This window comes from Muntiacus reevesi, chromosome 10 (genome assembly GCF_963930625.1).
Source record: "Muntiacus reevesi chromosome 10, mMunRee1.1, whole genome shotgun sequence".
Lineage (NCBI taxonomy): Eukaryota > Metazoa > Chordata > Mammalia > Artiodactyla > Cervidae > Muntiacus > Muntiacus reevesi.
In genome coordinates this window covers 78,311,174-78,334,978 of record NC_089258.1, presented here as the reverse complement: position 1 = coordinate 78,334,978, position 23,805 = coordinate 78,311,174, and the positions used below count along the sequence as shown (strand labels likewise).

The window sequence follows — 23,805 nt, the reverse complement described above, 5'->3', positions numbered from 1 at the left end:
TTAAACCACCTTGAGTGAATTCTGTTGCTTGCAGTTGAGAACTGACCACTTCCCATTTTAATTACATTTCTTTTAACACAGTCATGTTTCTGGTTTCTTCAGTTTTACAGCAACATATTCTCTGCTTTTCTAAGCTGAGACAATGTCCCTCGTATACAGTTAAATGCTATTTAAAAAATCAAACTGCCATGGCATTGTTTTGGGATACATCTGTAATTTTATTACAAAACCATCCTTTTGGCATTAGTCGGTTACAGTGAGAGCACGATGCTGTGCGTGTGGCGGAGCAGCTCTGACCTAACAACTGCATCCCTGCTTTCTGAGCCGGAAGTCAAGTTCCTTATCCCTTTACATACCTGCGAACAGTAACACCGCGAATCCTGACACACAAACCATTCAGGGAGAAGCTGATGCTAAGGGGTTAGAGTAAATGTTGATGAGACTACAAAAGTTCCTTTATGGACTTTCTGTTTCCTCTCCCTCCCCCAAATTCCCTGCTTAAAAAAAAAAATCAAGTTACTTGGAACTAGTCTGAATAGCAGCAGCACCCAAGGAGCATCACACTTAGTTCATGTTAAAAAGCAGTACCTGTGCATTGTACGTTTTACACCACAGGCAAAGGGAATGACCGCTCTAGTTTTTAACTCCTTCATTAGAGTCTCTTAAAAAAATAAAAGCATCCCATCAAGTTCGTCGAGATGGCATTATTGCTGTACGTTTGTAGGTGGGTCACTTTCTGTGCTGTGTTTGCTTTGAAGGGATCTTCCAATATATCTCCAATATTCCTTTCTTATAGTGTCCTTTTCTTTAGCTAGGATTTCACATAACTAAAAATGAAAAACAAAAATTCATTAAAGGAAATGTGTAATTCAGTCCCTAGGGCAAACAGGGATTCTGGGCTAATACAGCTTAATTCAGGTCATGATCAAATGAAACAGACCATCAGAGTCATAGACCACGTGCACTAGTGATGTGGGTGTAGCCCTGAACAGCAGAAGAGCCCGGCATGGAGTTCTGAGTAACCGCATTTTGAAAAGGGCATGCCTGCTGGGGCACTGAGATTCCAGAAGAAAAGTGCCACGTCCTGCCAGCTTACCTCTAATGCTTTATTAAGAATGTCCTCCTTGTTGTCACATTGGTTTTCTAGCATGTCTTCATAGATATCCACGAGAAAGGCAATTAGGTAGGGAGAGCTGTGACTTGGCTGTAAGTCAAGTAATTGATTTAACAGATTGGGATATTTGGAAAGACCACGATCCTGCAAAATCCTAAAAAATAAATAAAACTATTCTCAATTTTGAGAAGGAAGAACAAGAATAGTAGAAAGAGTAAGAGAAAATGAGCCCTGTAATATAAGCAAGAGAAGTATTTTGAGTGAGGTTGAAATGAAATGAAAAATTGTTAATTTTTTTTGGAGTATAGTTGATTTACAATGTTGTATTTCTGCTATACAGCAAAGTGAAACAGTTATACATACACAAATATCCACTCATTTTTAGATTCTTTTCTCATACAGGTCATTAAAAGCATTAGCAGGGCTCTAAAATGAAATTTTTAAATTAAATCCGAGCTTTATGATGGATAATTAAGAGCAGAGTAAAATTAGCTAAAAATAATGAAGTTTAAAGATAATCATTTATAACTCAAACTGTAACACACAAAATTTAAAAAAAAAAAATCTTAAAATTGAAAAGTGAGGGAAAAAAGACAGGAGAGACGTTTCTGCTTCTTGAGATGGTTAATCATCCCTTGAGCTCTCCAGACATTACAGAGCCCGGCCTCTGACAGACGTCCAAATGCAACTGAGCTCCATCCTCTGTGCTCTTTGGCTTATTCCCTTGGAGACCTTTAAGTTCAACAAAGGGTCTGGCCAGTCAGTGGCCAGGCAAGAGAGGGCATGCTGATTTAAGGAGTGAGATGTGTTGCAGGAGATCTCCACAATGACCTCAGAAAGAGTGGGTGTATATCTGTGCAATCTGCTCATAAATGATGTCTCTCATGCTCCTGTGATCCTGAGCTGAACAGAAACTAGTGTGTTCTGGTCTGTGACATAGAGACTACAGGACTCATCAATACAGTTACAACTGTACCAGTGTTCACTCGTGGACTACTCTAAAAACTGTGCTGGTATCTGCTTGGGAGGTAAAGAAAAGGGGAGACGGCACTGTCCTTGGGTGCTGTCACAACACTCTTACACTCACGTTCTTAGAGGCAGAGAACTGGAGAGTTCTTTAGTATCCTTCTGGAATCTGATTATGGAACACATTCCATGATCCGTCATATTAGGAGGTTAAAAAATAAAAGCAAAAACAACCTCTTACCCTTTCAAATAATTCCATGCACTTTCATTATGTGGGACTAGCTTGATCATTTCCAGAGTGTACCTGTAAGGAAAAGGTCACAGATAAACATGTATCACTTTAAAACAGCAGTGACAATAATGAGGAACAGTTTCTGTACCACTGCGTCACAATGCTGGTGTATGCTTCCACTTAGCTCTCCCCGTGGACCTGGGACCTCCCTAGGTTATTGGATCTAAATTAGACACACTGGGTCCCAAACCCTGCACTAGAGTAAGTAACATAGCATCAGGGACTGTTATCTAAAGTTTAATGAGACAATTAAAAAAAAAGATTCTCAGACACTATGAAATATGATTTCTTCTCAATCTACAGTACCAACAATATTTCAAGAAACTTAAGACACTAAAAGTAAAGGCTTCCTATACAGAGTGTTAACTGTGTATTTATCATTATGAGTTTCATCTGACAATCCTGCCCTATTCGTTCCATGAGGGTAGGATTGGGGCAGTCTTTCTATGCTGTATCCTGATGCGTGAGACATGCAGGCACACAAATATTCTTTTAAGGAGTGAACAAGTGAAAATTACTAACTGGACTTCTCTCTCCAATATAGCACGATCATTGTATCCCGTAGTGTTAGAAATTACAAAATATCTTTGGTTCCAGACAGAGTTATTTCTCACATCCTCTTTGAGAAGTTGGTCTACATACTGCAGCTCATTATCCCAAAGTTTAAATTCCTAAAAGAACATAAAAAAAAAAAAAAATTCAATTAGGAATGTCCTATTATTTATAAACAGTGAAAAGAAATAAATAAGGACTTCCCTGTTAGTGAAGTGGATAGGAATCCACCTGTCAATGCAGGGACACGGGTTCGATCCCTGGTCCGGGAAGATTCCACATGCCACAGAGCAACTTATTAGTCTGTGCTCTAAAGGCTGCAAGCTGCCAGTGCTGAGGCTGTGTGCTGCAACCACTGAAGCCTCTGAGCCTGGAGCCTGTGCTCCGCAACAAGAAGCCTGCACATGAGGAAGACTAGCCCCTGCTCACTGCAACCAGAGAAACCCCATATGCAGCAACAAAGACCCAGTGCAGCCATAAGTAAATAATTTAAAAAATTTTTTAAAAACAGAAATAAAACTTTAACAAAAGTAAGCAGGGAGAACTGAAGACATGAACTCATTACGTATTTGGAGGGGAGTGACGCTGCAGGTCAAGGAGATGGAGGGTAAGGAAAAGTCATCAAAGACAGGGGCATGGGGGACTTCTCTGCTGGTCCAGGGGTTAAGACTCTGTGCTTCCACTGCAGGGGGCACAGGTTTGATTCCTGGTCTGGGAACTAAGATCCTACATGCTTTGTGGTACAGCCACAAAGAAAGATGGGAAGGATCATGAAGAATGAAAAATTAGGGAGTAAGAGTTAGCAGCTAAAGTGGCTGTAATTCAGCACCATCTTGTGGAAAACAATCTAGATACCAAGAAGGATGTTTTAACTACTTGACCCAACTTTTTAGAACTATTCTAAAAATTAAATCCAAAGGGAAAAAAAAAGTATATCTAACTAAGTGCTTGCGTACTGCTTTTTGGTTTGCTTTCTGTTTTGGCGCGTGGCTCTTAGCTGTGGCACACAGCAACTTTAGCTGTAGCCTGTGGGATCTACTTCCCCAACCAGGGACTGAATCCAGACCCTCTGCATTGGGAGGGCGGAGTTTTAGCCACTGGACCACGAAGGAAGTCCTTATGCATTCTCTAAGGTGAAAATGTAGAAGAAAAAACCAAACTCAGTAATAAGACAATGATCACCTATACTACTGTATATTAATTTTATGTGATTTGATATTATTACATATATTAAATAAAAAGAAGTGTTCAAAAATGCACATATATGGTAAAATTATATTAAAATACATGTAGATAAATATATACAATTGAATTTAGATATAAATTTTTACGTTACAAAGCTGTTTTAATTTTAAAAATTATGGAGAGAAGAGAATCAATAAAGACAACTTGAAAACTTTTGGTGAAATACTCTTGGTATAATGAATAGTGCAGAAAGCAGCAATCACTGGAAAAAATTCACAAGCCACAACACTACAATTGTTTGATGGAACAAATAAAAATGCCCAGAGTGGGAGTCGTAACTATTTTCTTCTATTCAGGATTTAGCATAAAATTTTAACAAGTAGGCAGAAATAAAATACTCAATAGTTACTGTAAAATCAGATTACAAGGTTTATGTGTGCAATGCCTTAATACATAAAATGTCCCTGTTAATGAAAATAACACAGCTGTACTAAAACTTTACTGCTGGGAAAGACTGAAGGCAGGAGGAGAAGGGGACGACAGAGGATGAGACGGCTGGATGGCATCACTGGCTCGATGGAGATGAGTTTGAGCAAGCTCTGGGAGCTGGTGAAGCACAGGGAAGCCTGGCGTGCTGCAGAGTCGGACATGACTGAGCAACTGAACTGAACTGATCAAAAACTTACAACTACTTTTTCTATTCAATTTGCTAGCAAATATAATATGTGATGTAAACTCAATCAAAAAGTATTAAAAAATCACTATTATTCTTTAATATGAAGTTACTCATCAACATATCCCAATAGATCATGAAAGTTAACCAACATGAAGGATGTCAGGTTTAATTAAGTATCTTAATAGTTCTTAATCACCTTAATCATTATCGTGTGTAATGATCTATATGTTTCAGTTTAAGTATACATATAAGCTGATAGTAATTTAAACTATTTGTTAAAAAAATAAAAATGTGAATAACACTGTAATAATAATAAGAAAGGCAATACCTGAATAACCCACTGTCGGTGTTGCCAGGCATGGTAATTCTTTGCATCCTGAGTAAGAATATCCGCAATAAACTCAAGTTCCTGTGATGGGTCTCTCAGCCATTCCACCAGCACTCGCCTATGATGCCTAAATTCAACAGAAGGAATTTTATGTGAATTTACCCTAAAACGAAAGTATCAGCTGCATGTGTTGTACTAGGTGATGCGGAGGGACATGCAAGAAACAGAAATTCACCTCTAATTCTCAAGATTCTACTGGGAAGAAAAGGTACCACAGGAGAAACTCTAAGAGAAAAAATTTCAGAATGCTGAATAACAGCTGAGAAACATAAACAGTGATTTGTATGTAAAATGAATCCATGTACCAAGGGCTTAAAGGTTTAAATGCAGCTAAATCCGGAAGAACAGTAATCTCTCAACAACCACAATATCCTGTGAAACAATTTTCAACATGCCCAAATGTCACAATTTGACTATACGAAGTATGATCCTGTCTCATCAAGTATGGAAGGCCGTCTGTGAACCAACAAGCTGTCGGTTTTCCTTAAGTCCGAAGAGGCGCCATTCAAGCAACTGCTTATTTCACCAGCTCATGAGCAAAACAGAATTCACTTCTACTCTGGCAAGTAGCTGTGACAAGTTGGTCGGAAGAGGAATTTCTGTACTAGGAAAATACTTTAAGAGTTCTCTGTCGGGTTATATTTGTATAATTTTCTTTAGCTGAAATATTTATAAAAATCTATTAGTGAAAATGTTCCAAAATTTACTGTGGTAATGGCTGGACATATATACCCCTTAAATGGGTAAATAGTATGATATGTGAATTATATCTCAATGAAGCTATTTTTTAAAAACCATTAATATTCACTACATTAAAATGAGCAGGGGTGATGGAGAAAACGAGTAAAGAAAGATTTAATGTTTAATGGGTGACCTACTCCACATGCCTGGAAAATTTCAAACTTCATCTTAGAGAATATTAAGGTAAGATTCTACCAAAAGGAAGATCCCAGAGGGAAAGGTTTCTAAATAATTTATTTAAGAAGACTTACAAGTCGGTGAACACTAGTAACAATTTATTTTTCCAGGTTACTGATAAATTCTGTAATTCAGGAAAAACTTAAGAATTAGTTCCTCCACCATGTCAAAATGATTTCTCAGAGCAAAATACTAAGAAGTTCCATGATTTAAAGATCATTAGTTAAATACAGGGGTTAATCTTACAGTGTAAGTTTTCATGGTTAAGAATTTAATAAAAAGTGCAATTAACTGGCATACATGATTTGAATTACCTATACTATCCTAGTTATGATAGCAACTAGTGGAGCAGGGAATTTAAAACGCACTGCAGGACTTCCTTGGCATTAGAGTGGATAAGAGTCCGCTTGTCAATGCAGGGGACACAGGTTTGATCCCTAGCCTGGGAAGATCCCACATGCTGTGGAGCAACTAAGCCTGTGAGCCAACTATTGGGTCTGTGCTCTAGAATCCAGGAAGTGCAACTACTGAGCCCACCTGCCCAAGAGTCTGTACTCGGCAACAAGAAAAGTCACTGCCATGAGAAGCCGGCACAGGGCAATGAAGAGTAGCCCTTGCCTGCCACAACTAGAGAAAGCCGATGTGCAGCAGTGAAGATTCAGTGCCGTCAAAAATAAGTAAATAAAATTTTAAAATTGAATTTCGAAAATTAAAAAATAAAGTGTACTGCAATTAAAAACTACTGGGTTTCCAATAGCACTACTCTGGGTGGTGCTGTATTTTGTTTTTCATAATGATAGATGGTAATGTGTTAATGACAGAGTCTGCAGTATCCAGAGAAGGAAGCTACTTCTCTTCAGCAAAAACTACATATAATCAAATGCTGAGAAAGCTTGTGACGTCTGGACACTTTTTTTTTTTTTTAAGATAAAATAGTACATAGTTTATATATCTCTTCACGTAATTTTCTGGATTTTTTTTTTTTTTTTTTTTTTTGGCCATGCCGTATGCTTGTGCAACCTCAGTTCTCTGACTAGGGATTGAATCCAGGCCATGGAGGTGAAAAGCCCCAAATCCTAACCACTAGACCACCAGGGAACTCCCATCTGGATTTTTACAGCTTTTATATAAAAACACCTTATTCCGAAGGGTAAAATAACTTTTAAATGAGGGACTGAAAACTGTCTAGACACTTTTTTTTTTTTACTAAAATAACTTTTATAATGCAATTTCTCAGGAATATAACCATCATCTCCTCATAAAGAAAGAAGTGACAGAGGCAAAGTTGTTTAGAATTCTACAGATGGAAATCTGCAATAGCTATCACTTCCATGCCTTGCCAAATGTTGTTACTCCCTCTCAGATCTACTATGTTGTAACTGTTTGAGAAGATTAAGTATCTATTTATGGTTCATGCTCTTTCTTAACGACAGTATTTGACTATAAAGATAATCATTACCCAACCGGGCCAGAGAGCAGTCCCCTCTGCACACGGGTCCACAGTTGGAAGCTGTTCCTTCTCCGAAGGCTAACCTGTGCGCTAGGTCCCTTCCCAACTCCAAGAAAGCTCTGACTTCCCTTTTTCTCCAGATTTCTCGCCTTTTCCCTGTCATTAACACTCTTCCCCACATCATGAAGTCTTTGCCACTTTGGGAAAATAAAACCCAAAAGACACAGCCCTGACAAGCTGCTTGCTCTGTCTTTTTTCTCAAGAACCAACTTCATCTCCCATAAGTGATGCATGCTCTTCTCTTCGGATCCTTTCCTCTTCCTGCCACCCTAGCCATCCTCCCCGACACCTCACTGCTGCCCAGTTGCCCACCCTACCCTGGTGGGAGGATGGCTCACTGACAACCGCCTATGGAACAAACCCACGGGTCGTCTCCACTTCCTGCTCTCCTGGACCTCTCAGCAGCAGCGGATACTCTCATCTACTCCTTTCTTCCCGAAACTCTCCCTCCTCTTGGTTTCTGTGAGGACACTACCTTCTGGTTTCCTCCCTCGGTCATCCTGGACCACTTCTCTGCCTCTCGAATGCCAAAGCTCACCCATGTTCTGTCCCCAACCTCCTCTAATTCTCCCAGAGCATCCTCATCCAGAGCTGTGACTTCAGCCAAAGGGGGACATGTTTCAGCCACTCGCTGGGCAGTTTCAGCCAGGTTTTCTATCAGCGCATCAAAGCCTCCTTGTCCAATCCTGCATCTACCCTTCTTTTCCAGAAATGTGCTGCTTTTTTCCTCAAAATTCCCCAAGTGGCTGGCACCACCATTCACCCAATGGCCAAGCCAAAATACAGGCATCACTCTTCACCACCACTCCCCTGAGAAGTTGAGCTTCAAAACCTGTTGCTCTGTCTCCAAAGCCTCGCTCACATGTATCCTTCTATCTCCCCAGCCCTACCACACTCTCTCCCCTAACCCCACGTGGCAACGGCCCGCCAGGACTCCGGGCGTACTCTGCTATCCTCCAGCTGCTGGCACAGTAAACCTCCTGAGACACAAACCTAATCACATTACTTCCTAGATTAAGATTTGTCAGAAGCTCTCCACTGCGGCTAAGGTCAACTCCAAACCCTTGTCAGCGTCCGTGAGGCTCTTTACGCTCCTACTGCAGGACTCCCCAAAGGCCCACCAGCCACATGGAACCACACGGAGCTCCCTGAGCGCATCACGCCCTTTCATGTTTCTCCCCAGAGTCCTCTCTTGGCCTCAGCAGTCTCTCTTTGCAGAAATCATCCTTAAATTTCAGGCATAAAAAAAAAAAAAAAATTTCAGGCATAAAGACAGGGCAGTGTGTGTGTCAGTCACTGTACTGGGAAAAAACCAAATGGTTGCGACCCTGAAGAAAGAGCAGGCAGTCAGCGGCAGAGTGGAGACAGCTCTCGACGGACACCACGGGGCCCTCTCCTTCACCAGGACCCGGAACCCCGCCGCCCCTTCCCTCCCGCCTCCCCCTCCATCACCTCCACCACCACAGTTGCTTCCATGCATGCGGGCCCACTAAATGCTGGGAACCGTCCAGACTCTTTCTTATTTGTTCTCTGTCCTCCTGCTCCAAACTTCTCTCTTCCCCCACTGTGTCCTGCTCCTTAATAAAACCCATGCTCTTGTCTAAGTCAGGAGCTTAATTTTTAGAACACATACTGTAAGAGCTCTACTATTATACTTTTCACACTGCTCTGTAAAATAACTGGTTACATTATCTGCTTTCCTTTACAGACTTTCATTCATCTTTGTATCTCCAGCATCAATAAAAAAAAAATTTAATAAACAAATGAACAAAAGACCAAATACCAGGGACTCCTTTTATAACATACTGAATAAAAAACTGAACAGAAAACTGAATAGATTTTCTGCTCAAATTTTTTTCCTGATTCTGGCAGTATTACAGTTAATGTCGAAGTCTTAAATCATGGCAGCAAACAACTGTGGGTTAAGTGCCACTTCACACATTAAACAAAAAATCATCTCAGTTCTCCTAACAACACTGTGAGACAGGTGACATTAGCTCCGGTGCAAGGACTGTAAACAAATGAACAATTCCTTATGGTTTCGTCACCCACTGGCAGGTACTAATTGATTAGCACAGCAACTTATTTCCTTCTTGTGTTCATCTTACCAAACTTGATAGTTTTTGGGCTGCTCCTCAATTATTGCTGAGATGTAGTTCATTTCCTCATGTAGATCCTTCTGAAGGGACTTTAAGAGAACTCTCCGGAAATGCCTACAGCAAATAATAAGTATCCACAGTGTTATTACTTCACGTACATTGCCAGGCACAGCATCAAATGAAGCCAAAAAACAACAACACAGACACATTTCTGGTAGGTATTCTATATAACCAATAAGTTAGGAATTTAACTGCCTGTGGTTGTCCAAACTTGTACAACTGGTGACTGAAAGAATCAAGAATTTTGAAGTAAAAACAGTGAAACGCAGCAGGTATGAGAAAGAAGAAAAGACAACCAATCAGTGATTATTTTCAGGTAATACTCTGGTTACTAGCTTCTACTGCACAAGAATCAAAAACTTCTCTCTCCTCACATGGTATAACTTGCTCATTTAGATACATTATTCATATAATATACTAATTTCATTACAAATATTACCAAGTATTTTACTTTTAAAACCATCATCATAATGCTACTTATAACTGAAAACAAGCTTCTCTTCAATTTCTTGATAGGTAAAGTCAAACCATTAAATAAAACCTTTTCTCTAAAGACATAATTAGTTCTGGTCTATTTTTACTTCAAAATTTCAAAATATTTCAACTCAGTATATAAGAAGAGACAAAAAACTATTTTAAGTTACCTTTTAAAATGAAATGCTAAATAGAAGAAATGATAGCATTTCTATTATAATTAAAGAAAATTAGGTTGCACAGTGCACATACATATTCGGTTTGGTTTATAGGGTAATTTTAGGTGTACTGTTTTTAAGAAAACAGCAAATAAGTTTAGGAATTTTAAATAAATTCTAATTTGCTGTGAGCTGTATATAGTAAAGAAATTCTTACAAGCTTGGAAGTGCGTATTTGAGACACAAAGTGATGGAAGACGACACTAATAGTTCCAGACAAACTTCACCCTCTAATAAGATCCTACAAAAATGACAATAAAGAAAAAGCATAAATCCACAGGGATGAGGGGATACCACAGCAACTGTAAGACATCAACAAAACTATGGAAAATGGCAAACTGACAGTTTTGAGTGACTTATAAAAACACCAAGTTCTTCAGAGGCAACTCTGGACAGGCTTCTGGTCACCAGAAAGACCAGCCTTGATTAGAAGCTTAGAAAGTTCAGCCCCACCTCCCGTCCTCCAGACTGGGGAGAAGGACTGGAAATGAGTTCATAAGCGATCATGCCCCCATGAGGAAGCCGCCATCAAATCCCACCAGGAGGGCTTCGGAGAGCCTCTGTGTGGGTGAACACACCCGAGCCCCGGGAGGGTGACACACCCCCACTCCAGGAGGACAGAAGCTCCTGTACTCGGGACCTCCCTGCCCAGACCCCACCCTATGTCCTTCTTCACCTGGCTGCCGTCTCCATCTTTTACCAGATCCTTTAATCAGCTGGTGAACCTAAGTGTTTTTCTGACTTCTGTGAGCTGCTTTCACAAATCAGTCGGCCCCAAGGAGTGGATGCTGGAGCCTCTGATTTACAGCCCAGCAGGCAGAGGCACAGGATTTGCAATCGGCCCTGGGTGAGGGCAGCCTACAGAACGGAGCCCTTAGCCTGTGGAGTCCAACACCACCCCCAGGCAGACAGCATTAGTTAAGCTAAATTACAGGACACCTGCGGGCTGTCACAGAGACCCGCCTGGTAGGGAAAATCCCACATGTCCTCAGTGACCAGAAGTGACGTGTGCTATGTGCAAGTAAAGAAAACGTGCCGGAGAAGGAGGACTGGGCTTTTCCTAAAAAACCTCGACAACACACAAGTGGCTTTATTTTCTGGAAACATCAGAAGCAGAAAGAAATATCCGACACCACGCAAAGCAGGGTGAAGTGAAGGCTGGAAACAAGGAAATTTAAAACAGCGACACAAACAACAGGCCAGAAACCCCACCCTGCCGACCTCCCTGCCAGAACTGACCCCCAGAACTGGGGCAGCCAAACGGGCACTCCTCCGACAGCTCTTCTTCAAAAACACAAACCAGCCAAGAGAAAAGACCCAGAAATACTGACATGCGAAGATTTCACACAGAACAGCCACACCTCCAGGAACTTCACAGTAAAGCCCTCTCGATGACCAGTCCTGCAACACGCAGGGATGCCAAAGCAGGTTTTTCCTGCTTCCATTGTAGGTGTGAGAGTCAAGAACTACCAGTCATTTGAGAAAAATGTGTACATGGAAGAAAGAGACCTAAACAAACACACAGAAAAATGAAAATATATCCCATCTGTGAAATAAAAAAAACAAAATGCTACTAAAGAATACCCAGAGAACAAAAAAAAGAGCTCTTGTAAAATAAAAATGAGTGTAGGGATGTCCCTGGTGGTTCAGTGGCTAAGACTCTATGCTCCCTATGCAGGGGGCATGGGTTCGGTCCCTGGTCAGAGAACTAGAGCCCACATTCTGCAACTAAGACCCAGTGCAGCCAAATAAATTAGGAAAAAAAAAAAAAAGAAGAGTGCAGACCAAAGAGACAGAAGATAAAGTTGGGGAAGTATCTCAAAAGCAGATAAAAAGAGAATTGAAAATAAGAAAAGACAAGTGTCAGAACTACAACAGGCAACTAAAAAACATTTCAGAAAGAACAGAGGAGTAATTATCAAAAGAATATAAAAAAATTCCACCCCCCAAAGTTAAAGGTTAAAATGAAGGAATAGGAATCTTCTCAATAGAGGCTGAAGGAAAGAGGAGGATAGTTTAGAAAACCTGAAGGAAAATTATTTCCAATCTTGAATTCTATTAGTAAAGCTAAGAAGAGACCAAAGACACTCTAAAACATAAAAAAAATCTCAGTAACAATTTCCCATACATCCTTTTGTAAGTTTTCGAGGATCTGGTCTATAAAATGAGAGAGTAAATCAGGAGAGGGATAAGTGTGGGATCTCAAGACAGGGACGAGACAGAGGGAAGAGCTGCAGGACTGAGGTGCGGGACCCCAATCCGCTGAAGGGTCCCCACTGTGCTCAGCAGGAACGAGACAATCAATAGGAGCAGAGTGGGGAAGACAAGTTATTCACTGGTAAAGAGAAAACAAACTGTGATGGAGACAGCATAGGAGATTAATTCTGTGTCTTCCATAGCAAGACTGATATTTAAAATGAAAAAATTAAAAACAACCAAGCATGTTATTTATAGAGGAGATTTTAAGGAAAAACACTGAGGAGTTGTTACCTCAGGGAGTGGAACCCTGTAGGGAGAAAGAAAGGAGCAAAGACTGCTATTTTTCATTCAATGTGACCTTTAAACTCTTATGTAACTTATTATTTTGATAAAAATTAAAGTTAAGAAAAAAAGCCACCCAAATGAAAACCTCAGACATTCAGACAGGAAATAATGATGATATGTCTTACCACACTGTGTAATTGGCTGCATTTAACTCAATAGCATCTCTGGTTAATTTAAAAGCCCGCTCACTTCTCTCGTCGCGCTGCAGGACAGCCCGGAAATAATCATAGACGTCCTGAACTAGAAACGGAGCACACAACTGCATTAGGACGGTCTTTCTTGCTTAAAATGACCACTATAGTATAAAATGTTGTTTGTTTTCTATGTCTAGGAGGAAGATATCTTATTGCATGTATACGATTTACAACAATAAGCGAAAGAAAGAAGTCCAGCGATGGTGACCGCCAACCTGAGAATTTGTCACAGCCACAATGCATGTGACCGAGCTTACTGCACATTCGGGGTTGATGCCAGAATCCAGATACCCCAACGATGTTGTGTATTAAGGAAAAACTAAGCATGCATACACTATTTTTTTCAAATTTTGATCACTTTCTTAAACTGAAAAAGGAATTCACACCATGACAGAAAACTCAAACAGCATAAAGTTCCACACTAAGCTTCCATTCCACTCAATTCCCAGTCCTTCTCCCGAGAAGCAACTGCAGAGTGATTCTAGTATATCCTTCTAAATATATCCTATCACATACAGGTGATTCTATCTTCCTTTTTTTTTTTTATACAAATGAGATCATATCACACTCTCATGCTCTGCGCTGTATTTTTTTCACTAATACATTCAGTTCAGTTGCTCAGTTGTGTCCAACTCTTGGCAACCCCATGGACTGCAGCACGCCAAGCTTCCCTGCCCATCACCAACTCCTGGAGCTAGCTCAAACTCATGTCCATCAAGTTGGTGAGGCCATCCAACCATCTCATCCTCTGTTGTCCCCTTCTCCTCCTACCTTCAATCTTTCCCAGCATCAGGGTCTTTTCCAAGGAGTCAGTTCTTCGCATCAGGTGGCCAAAGGATTGGAGCTTCAGCTTCAACATCAGTCCTTCCAATGAATATTCAGGACTGATTTCCTTGAGGATTGACTAGTTGGATCTCCTTCCAATCCAAGGGACTCTCAAGAGTCTTCTCCAACACCACAGTTCAAAAGCATCAATTCTTCAGCACTCAGCTTTCTTTATAGTTCAACTCTCACATCCATACATGACTACTGGGAAAGCCAAAGCTTCGACTAGATGGGCCTTTGTTGGCAGAGTAATGTCTCTGCTTTTTAATATGCTGTCTAGGTTGATCATAGCTTTTCTTCCAAGAAGTAAGGGTCTTTTAATTTCATGGCTGCGGTCACCATCTGCAGTGATTTTGGAGCCCAAAGAAATAAAGTTTCTGTTTCCACTGTTTCTCCATCTATTTCCCATGAAGTGATGGGACCAGATGCCATGATCTTAGTTTTCTGAATGTTGAGGTTTAAGCCAACTTTTTCACTCTCTTCTTTCACTTTCATCAAGAGGCTCCTTAGTTCTCTTTCTGCCATAAGGGTGGTGTCATCTGCGTATCTGAGGTTATTGATATTTCTCCTGGCAATCCTGATTCCAGCCTGTGCTTCAACCAGCCCAGATTTCATATGATGTACTCTGCATATAAATTAAATAAGCAGGGTGACAATATACAGCCTTGACATACTCCTTTCTCAATTTGGAACAGGGATGTTCCATGTCCAGTTCTAACTGTTGCTTCTTGACTTGCATACAGATTTCTCAGGATGCAGGTCAGGTGGTCTGGTATTCTCAACTCTTTAATAATTTTCCACAGTCTGTTGTGATTCACATAGTGAAAGGCTTTGGTGTAGTCAATAAAGCAGAAGTAGATGTTTTTCTGGAACTCTCATCCTTTTTCAATGATCCAACGGATGTTGGCAATTTGATCTCTGGTCTCCGTGCCTTTTCTAAATCCAGAATATCTGAAAGTTCACTAATATATTATTCAACGTCATATAAACTAGTACACGTCTATAGAAAACCACTTGGTAATTTCTATTAAAATTAAAACTGACTATTCATTGACCTTGGTTCTTAATCCAGTTAAGTTTTCTTACAAATAAACTCCTGTATGTGCCGAAAGCATCCAAGGACATTTATGAGAGTATTTGATAACATAAGAAATAAAAAGCAAGAAAAATTGGAAACTGAAATTTCCATTAGTAAAGAATGACGTAAGTCCCTTGTGATACACCCATACAACAAAACCCTATGTAGCTATTAGTAACAACGCTGCTGTGGTATATACTGAAGTGGAACAATTTCTAAGATGCTGTTGAGTGAAAAAAGGAAGTTGCATAATAGCAGCTATTCATTTAAAATACATGCTTGTTAAAAAAAAAATTTGATTATTTATTTTTTTATGGCTGTGCTGGGTCATCATGCAGTTATGGTGCATGCATTTCTCATTGTTGCAGCTACTCCTGCAGTGGAAGGTGGGTTCCAGAGCGCTCGGGCTTAGCTGCTCCATGGCATGCAGGATCCTCCCAGGCCCACCTGCACTAGCAGATGGATTCTTACCTACTGGACCACCAGGGAAGCCCAATATATGCTTATTTATGAATAATACTAGTTGGAGGAACCAGAATGGGAAGAAGACATAATTTTCCACTGCATTCCACTACAAAGTTTACTGCATTTTTCAAACAGCTGCACAGCATTGCACTGTATGGCCACTGTATCTAATTCATCCCTGTCACTGTATGTTTAAGCGGCTTTCCTTCTTCACTGTCCTGTCATTGTATTCTTCTGTGCACGCGTGCGAATTCAGCCCCTCCGTGGGCTGCACATGTGGATGAAGATTACGTGCACGGTTGGTGCTGACAGACAGTGCCAGGTGAACCTCTCAAGAAAGGCCTGATCAATATACAGTGCCTCCAGGAAGGCATGGATACACCTGTACTTTCCACATCCTCACTGAGACAGCATCAGAATTTCTGATCTTTGCCAGCCTCTCAACTGACAGAACTTTAGACCTTGACAATCTTTACCTTGTTTTATTCTCATTTCCACAAGAGAAACTGAGGCTTAGAGAGATTCACAAGTTCACGTGACCTAGAGTACTTTGGAGGTAGAGGTTAAATATACAAATCTAGTCTGACACCCAAGACCATACCGCTAGTCACAATGAACTAGGTAGGAGACACTGCAGTTGAAATGCCCTCACATCACAGCACAATCTAGAGAACAGATTAAGGCCCCAGACAGACTGCTTAAAAAATCCCAGATGCTAAATATTCCCATACTTCTTTTGCCACAATTAAAAATCTATGTGGACATGTTATGCTATTTTTCTTAGAGCACACAATTTCCCAATTACTGACAAGAGCTCACAAGCTTTTGGCAGGCCAGTGTGCAGGCCAGTATATCCTAATCTGCCTAACCATTCTGCTGGTACTGCTGATGTGGATTCTTTTCAATTTTGTTTCATAAAAATCACTACTTTAAGCGACTTTTCATTAAAAAATAAACAATACACATGAATGTATTTATGTGCGTGCCTTCCCCAGCGGCTCAGTGGTAAACAACACACCTGCAATGCAGACGACACAGGTTTAATTCCTGGGTCGGGAAGATCTCTTGGAGGAGGAAACGGCAACCCACTCCGGTATTCTTGCCTGGAAATTCCAATGGACAGAGGAGCCTGGCGGGCTACAGTCCATGGGGTGGCAAGAGTCAGATGTGACTCAGCATGCACACACACATGCAAGCACACACAGGTATGTTGCGTCCTTAGACTACAACCCTCAAAGTGAAATTATGAGAGGAGAGCACGAATAATTATAGTTCTTTCCGAGCATACAAAGATCATCTACTTCTAAACACTATCTTTAGAATGCTGAGTTTAATTGACACCAAAGCAAAATTTAGAAACATAAATGGTACATAACTATGGAATATTATGTGGTCATTAAGAACCAAGCTCCAAAACACTTTAAAATGTGAAACAAAATGTTTGTAACACATTAACGATACATACAGAGTATACACACATAATTTTACATTCACACATGCACACATACTAACTCTGTGGAGGGAATTCCTGACCAGTTCAATGGTGAGGCCTTCGTGCTTTCACTGGGGGTGTGCATGGTTTGATTTCTGGTTGGGAACTAAGATCCCACAACCCACGTGGTGCGGCCAACAATAAATAAATAAATATTAATTAAAAAAAAAAAAAAACCTAACTCTGTGGAAACGTATTTGCTGAGGAGTGAGAGGCTATATACCAGATGTTATCAGCAGTTAAGAGTTCTGGATGACGAGACATCTTTTGATGGTAACATTTCACATTTTTCCACAATGAGCATGTGTGTGCCTGCTAAGTCACTTCAGTTGTGTCCAACTCTTTGTGACCCCATGGACTGTAGCCCACCAGGCTCCTCTGTCCATGGGAATTCTCCAGTAAAGAATACTGGGATGGGTTGCCATGCCCTCCTCCAGCGGATCTTCCCAACCCAGGGATCGAACCAGCGTCTCCTGCATCTCCTGCATTAGCAGGCGGGTTCTTTACCACTAGCCCCACCTCGGAAGCCCACAATGAGCACGTGATACTTTAAAAAGCACCTGAAGTTTCTGGTATCTGGTGCTGCTGCCCACTGCACTGGATCTGTATCAGTGGGAATGGCTGCTACCAGTCCAGTTTACATGTCTCTCCAGACATTTTTCCAAGCAGATAAATGTAGCTCTGTTCTTGTTTATTTTTAATGAAGTTGGTATAACATTTTCATTCTGCTTTTTGGCATTTTCCCCCTCAGTGATGTGTCCTTTTATGCCTGTGTATATACATCTCTGTTATTCTTTGTTCACTTTTCCATACAGTGGATATGGCATAATTTACATGTCAATGCTATTTTGGGTTAATAAATAGAATTTTATATTTATTAGATTTTTCTGATATTAAATTTTTATATTAAGTCTTTTAATTAAAAATTACAAATTTAATATACTGTCATACTCAAAGTTTCTAAAACTTATGTGCCCCCTTTTCACTCAATACTGTTTCCACAGTCTGTCCCTATTATAACAGATATAAGATTCTCTTGGATCCTGATGGCTCAGTTGGTAAAGAATCTGTCTGCAGTGTAGAAGACTCGGGTTCGATCCCTGAGTCAGGAAGATTCGATGGAAAAGGAAATGGTAACCCACTCCAGTATTCTTGCCTGGAGAATTCCATGCACAGAGGATCCTGGCGGACTACAGTCCATGGGGTCACAAACAGTCGGACAGGACTAACACCTCACACACACACACACCCAAGATCCTTTCACTGATTATACAGCATACGATTGTATGACGATACATTTATCTATTCTTCAAAACACAAATATATAGTTGGTTTCCAATATTTTGCTTTTTCAAAAATTACTGTGAATTTTAACAGTTATCAGAACTGTTTCATTATTTCATGTGCATAATTCACTCACTTATCTTCCTTGGTGGTTTATAAAGTAGTTATCTTCCCTGGTGGCTCAGATGGTAAACAATCAATCTGCAACGCAGGAGACCCAGGTTCAATCCCTGGGTTGGGAAGATTCCCTGGAGAAAGGAATGGCAACCCACCCCATTATTCTTGCCTGGGAAATCCCATGGACAGAGGAGCCTGGCGGGCTATAGTCCATGGTGTTGGAAAGAATTGGACATGACTGAGTGACTCTCACACTTACACTGACACACACATACACACAGTAGTTACTTCTATTATTCTCGCTTTGCACTGGAGGAAACAAGAAGTACAAGAGGTAAAATAACTTGTTCGAGGTTACAGAGCCAGTAAAGTGGCACAGTTAAAAATCTGAACCAGATGGTCTGGCTCTGAAGTCTGTGCTCTTAGCCTCCTAGGACATGTCTTTTTTTTTAACTAATTTTTTAGGTTGCGATGAGTCTTAGTTACTGCACACAGGTTTCCTCTAGTTGTGGAGAGTGGGTGCTTCCCTCTGGTTGTGGTGTTCGGGCTTCTCTTGTTGCTGAGCCTTAGACACACAGGCTCAGTAGCTGCAGCTCAGGCTGGGCCCTAGAGCCTGGGGTCAGCAGTTGTGGCACATGGGCTTAGTTGTTCTGAGGTATGTAAGATTTTCCTGGACCAGGAATCAAACCCGTGTCCCCTGCATTGACAGGTGGATTCTTATCCACTGTACCACCAAGGGAAGTCCAAGGACATGTCTTTGAAGGCATAAGCCAGAGTGAACCCAGAATGAATCATGAGAAGCAGCACTTAAAGGTTGTAAGATGTGAGAATTTCCCACTTTCACTAAATATATACATGACAGTGCTTTCTAAAATGGCTAAACATACAAAAATTTCCACCTGAAAACTATAGATCTATTCATACTTCTCAATTATCTGACATCACAAAACAGCTTAATTCTCACTTCTAATAATAATGGATTTTTCCCCCTTATTTAATGGCCAATGAAATTGCATCTTCTATGAAGTGCCACTTCATACCATTTGTCTATTTTTTGATTAGTCTGCCAGCTTCTTTTTCTTTAGAAATTCCTTTCAAGGTTCTGAGTATCAATCCTCTGTTTATACATCTTCTCTCACACTGCTGATTGCCTTTTAACTTACTCATGATGTCTTCTGTCGCACAAAGAAAAAATTCTGATACACTCATAGATCAGTTTTGACTGATGGGTCATTTTTCTCTTTTCCTTTGTGCTTTCTAATAATGATATATTTAAGAATTAAAAACGTTGGTTTTTTTTAACCCTGCAAAAAATATTTTATTATTTTTAACTGAGAGAGAAATGTATGGATGTGTAAGTTTCCATAAGGTGCATTACAAATCTGGAAAAGTTGCAGTTTTCATTTCTCTGATCACTGGTGAGGTTACTAGCTCTTCACAGACATTTTTATTTCTTCCAGTGAATTATCTCTTCACATATAATCTCTCTCATAATTTGGAAGCTTTTCAGTTTCATACCTTCTGATCTTCTCAATCAATTCTGAGTTTTACATCTTGCCTAGTAATTCCTTCTTTACCCTAAGAATGAAAGATTACACTATTTGCTCCTAGTATGTTTACAGTTCTGTTTTAGAACTTAAATCCACATGTAATCTACTTTATGTAAGATATGATATAGGGATACAACTTTGTTTACAGCCAAATGCACAGGTAACTGTAACAAAATCATTACTTGATTAATCCATCTTTCATACAGATATGAAATGTCCTTTTTATCAAGTTTACCTACACTGATAATTTTTAATTGTTAATCTATTTCTGTACCAGTTCCACATGTTAAGAATTAAGCTTAGTAGTACACTTTCATATTTGATAAGGCAAACTCTCATACCATTGTTCTTTCTTTACAAACATTTCTTGACATTACCCTATAATCAGAAAAAACATTCCTTGTAAAATGTAAAAACATTTACATGTAAAAACATGTAAAATGTAAAAACATTCCTTGTAAAAAAAAAATTCCCTTGTAAAAGAGGAATAATTTTGGATAACAGAGGCTTAATTGAAAGAAACATATATATATATATATATATATACACACACACATAAAACTACAAAACAAGCATTCTCTTTTGTTTATCCTTTCCTTGAAGAATAACAACATCTGCACGGTTTTCAATTTACAAAGCATTCCACATTCATTATGAAAGAACACTTTGTCAAAGAAAATAATCCACTCACTTTAATATCAGAAACGCATTCAAACTGAGTCAAACATTTCATAGTCAAAATATAGTTCAAAATGCTCATGTTTCAACAACCAAAGTTTATTCTAAATAAAACAGAAAATCATTTATCCACATGTAATTGATTTTATGTAAGATATGATATAGGGATACAATATCAATTTTATGTATAGATTAAATAGTAAATGAAAAGCACAATCACATAGTAACTACTATGTATTATAAAGTAACATTTAGGACTTATATTTAAAGTATGTCCATTGCTTAGACAAAATGAAATTTGTCATCATGAAAGTAAATTACAAAACCCCCATAAGATTAGTTTAAGTCATTTAGACCTTTATCAGACAAAAATCTGTCATCTATCTATAGTTGTGAATTTCAATTTTGCTACTAATTTGACTTACAGGCCTTTCCCCAATAAAAAATAAACTTACATTTCTCACTATAAATGATCTGGACCACTGGATTGGGGCCATCATTCTGTGGCACTGGATCTATATCAGCCCATTCTGCTCTGTCCCTGAAAATAGAGATATTTTTCAGTGATTATATTCAAGCATGTAAAGAAAAAATGAAATTTGATGTTCTTTAAAATGTCAATGATTACACTTTAACATCATGGTGAGATTCTTCATGAACAAGACTATCATTTTGATTTACAATATTAAACTTTGAAATAAAAATAAAGTGAATAATTTTCCAATTAAAGTAATTTAAATCAATAGTTGTCTAATTTAAAGTTTTGCCTAAATGCAAAAGTAGGTTTCTGTAGCAACTATTGTGTAATAGTTTTAAATTAGAAATCAATCCAATTCATTGGTCTAATAAGACTCTTTGGAGTCAATCAACATTTTTTAAAACTTGAATAACACTTTATTTGAATAATCTAAATAACTAGAAACTTATATTTAAAAATAAAAGTAATCACTATCATTTACTTGTACACCAAGAGGCGGTCCAGGTGGTCAGTAGAGTTTGGAATCTGTGGAACACTGGCTCTACCACTGAACTAGCTATTGTGACCTTGAGAAAGTTACTTAAACTCTCAGGGCAGCAATTTTGTCATTTATAAAATGGAGATGATACTATTACCAACCAATTTTAGAAGGCTATCTGGAGGTTTGAGATAACCTTAAGCACTGAAAACGTGCATAATAGTAAGCATACAGCACATAGTAAATATGCTCTATATACACTATACAATTAGCATGTATTACACAGTAGACACACTAAATGTACTATATAATATTACTGTATGCTTAAGTATATATGCTGTACGTTACAAACACAGCATCTAATAAATGCATATAGCAAATATTCAGTGACTACTACTTCTCGTTATCAAAGCTAAAATAGATTATAGGGGCAACAATGGGTGCCTACAGACATTGCTGTGTAAACTGCTCAGGGTGACCAAATTTTCTTTAACCACTCTTACCTATAGTCTTATCCTATTGCCCATTTTTCAGTTCTGTGTACTAATCAGCTATGGGCAGCAAAAATTCTGTGGTATGTAGACAAATCCTAAAATTGTGTCCATTTTATAAGGAGAAACGCAGGGGAAAGCATGCGTTTCCTAGGTGTGAGACCTCGATGAGAGCGGTATGAGAAAGCTAGGGGCTTCCCTGGTAGCTCAGCTGGTAAAGAATCCGCCTGCAATGCAGGAGACCGGTTTCCATCCCTGGGTTGGGAAGATCCCCTGGAGAAGGGAAAGGCTACCCACTCTGGTATTCTGGCTACTGGCCTGGAGAATCTCATGGACTGTATAGTCCGTGGGGTAGCGAAGAGCCGGACAGGACTGGGCGACTTTCACTTTCACTTCACTTCACGAGAAAGCTTCGGGCAGGGGAATCTGACACAGGTCAGGGAGGAAACCCGACTATCGACTATCGCACGCCTCGGTGAGGAACTCTGAGGGCTGTGGGGGCCACCTCCACCAACGGAGAGCTCGAACACATTAACTTCGAGGACGCAACCTGGAGAGGTGCCTTTCAAACTCGGTTCGTAAAATCTAGGCAAATCAGCCATCGGATGGGGTTTTTACCTAGATTTACGGGAGAAAAAATAAGACACGTTTGTCTGTCATTCGACTCTGCAGGTTCAAGTGGAGCTTGGGGTTGGGGCGGGGGGTGGGGAGAGGATGAAATGGGCATGACCAATAGAAAGCGACTGATGGGGATGGGGATGGGGACGGACCGAGTGCCGGGCAAAAGTCGGGGAGGAAAAGGCGAGAAAGTTGCGGCAGCGCCCTACAGCGCGCCGCTGACACCGCGGCCCGGGCGGCGAGGGGACAAGTAACGGGGTTTGTGACCCCCTTCTCATCCTCCGAGCGTAACTCGGCGCTAAAACCGCTGAAAGACGACGCTGTCCCGGGGTCCCTAAGATCTTCAGGCGAGCTCTCTGCGTGTGGGCAGGGCAAAACCCACAGGGAAGACCCGTCCCCAAAGCGAGCCAGCCTGGGACCTTGAGGAAATCACTCCCTGCCAGCAGCCCCGCCGCACACGAGCCCTCAGGCTCCGGACCGCGGCAGGCCAGCGCCGCGGACAACCTCCGCCCGCCCGGCGCAGGGCCGGCGCGGGCCCCACCCCCGCCGCCGGGCTCCCGAGGACGGGAGCCACAGCGCCGGCCGCGGCCGCCCCGCCAGTCAGCCCGGCGCGGGTGACTGGGGTCTTCGGCGCCAGACGGCCTGCCGTGGGCGTTACCTGTACAGGACATAGGTGGGCGAGTCCAGGCTCAGGAACCCGTCGTCCATAGGGGACGCCGCCGCCGCCTCTTCCTGCGGCAGCTGGGGAGGCGGCGGAGGAGGATGCGGCTGGGGCGGCGGCGGCGGCTCCGGCTGACCGGGCTCCCCGCCTTGCGCGGCCTCCCCGACCCCGTCGGCGGCCGCCATCACTGCTCTGCCCCGAGCTGAGGAGGTGGCGGAGGCCCCGCCCCCGGGGCCGCCCCCAGCCCCGCCCCCTCACGGCGGCCACTTCCGGTGTCCCGCGCCTACCATAGAGACGCGGGCCAGAGGGGCCCGCGCCCCGGCCCGGCGGTCTTCGGTTTACGCCGGTGCGCGCTGGCGGGCTGCGTCTCGCTTGCTGGGACGTCGGCTTCCCCCTCGCC

The 23,805-nt window shown here is 41.1% G+C and overlaps 1 protein-coding gene across 1 annotated transcript; it reads right to left on the bottom strand.

The window, feature by feature from the left end:
- Positions 1-194: 194 nt before the first annotated feature.
- On the bottom strand, positions 195-23,618 carry FNTA (farnesyltransferase, CAAX box, subunit alpha). The gene is made up of 9 exons (XM_065946922.1): positions 23,403-23,618; positions 21,135-21,220; positions 13,122-13,236; positions 9,710-9,814; positions 5,114-5,240; positions 2,895-3,043; positions 2,322-2,384; positions 1,097-1,268; positions 195-827 (listed from the first exon to the last, which is right to left on the bottom strand). Exons 1-9 carry the CDS (start codon positions 23,588-23,590, stop codon positions 705-707), a joined length of 1,128 nt encoding a protein of 375 aa, XP_065802994.1. The 5' UTR covers positions 23,591-23,618; the 3' UTR covers positions 195-704.
- Between the last annotated feature and the right edge of the window lie 187 nt (positions 23,619-23,805).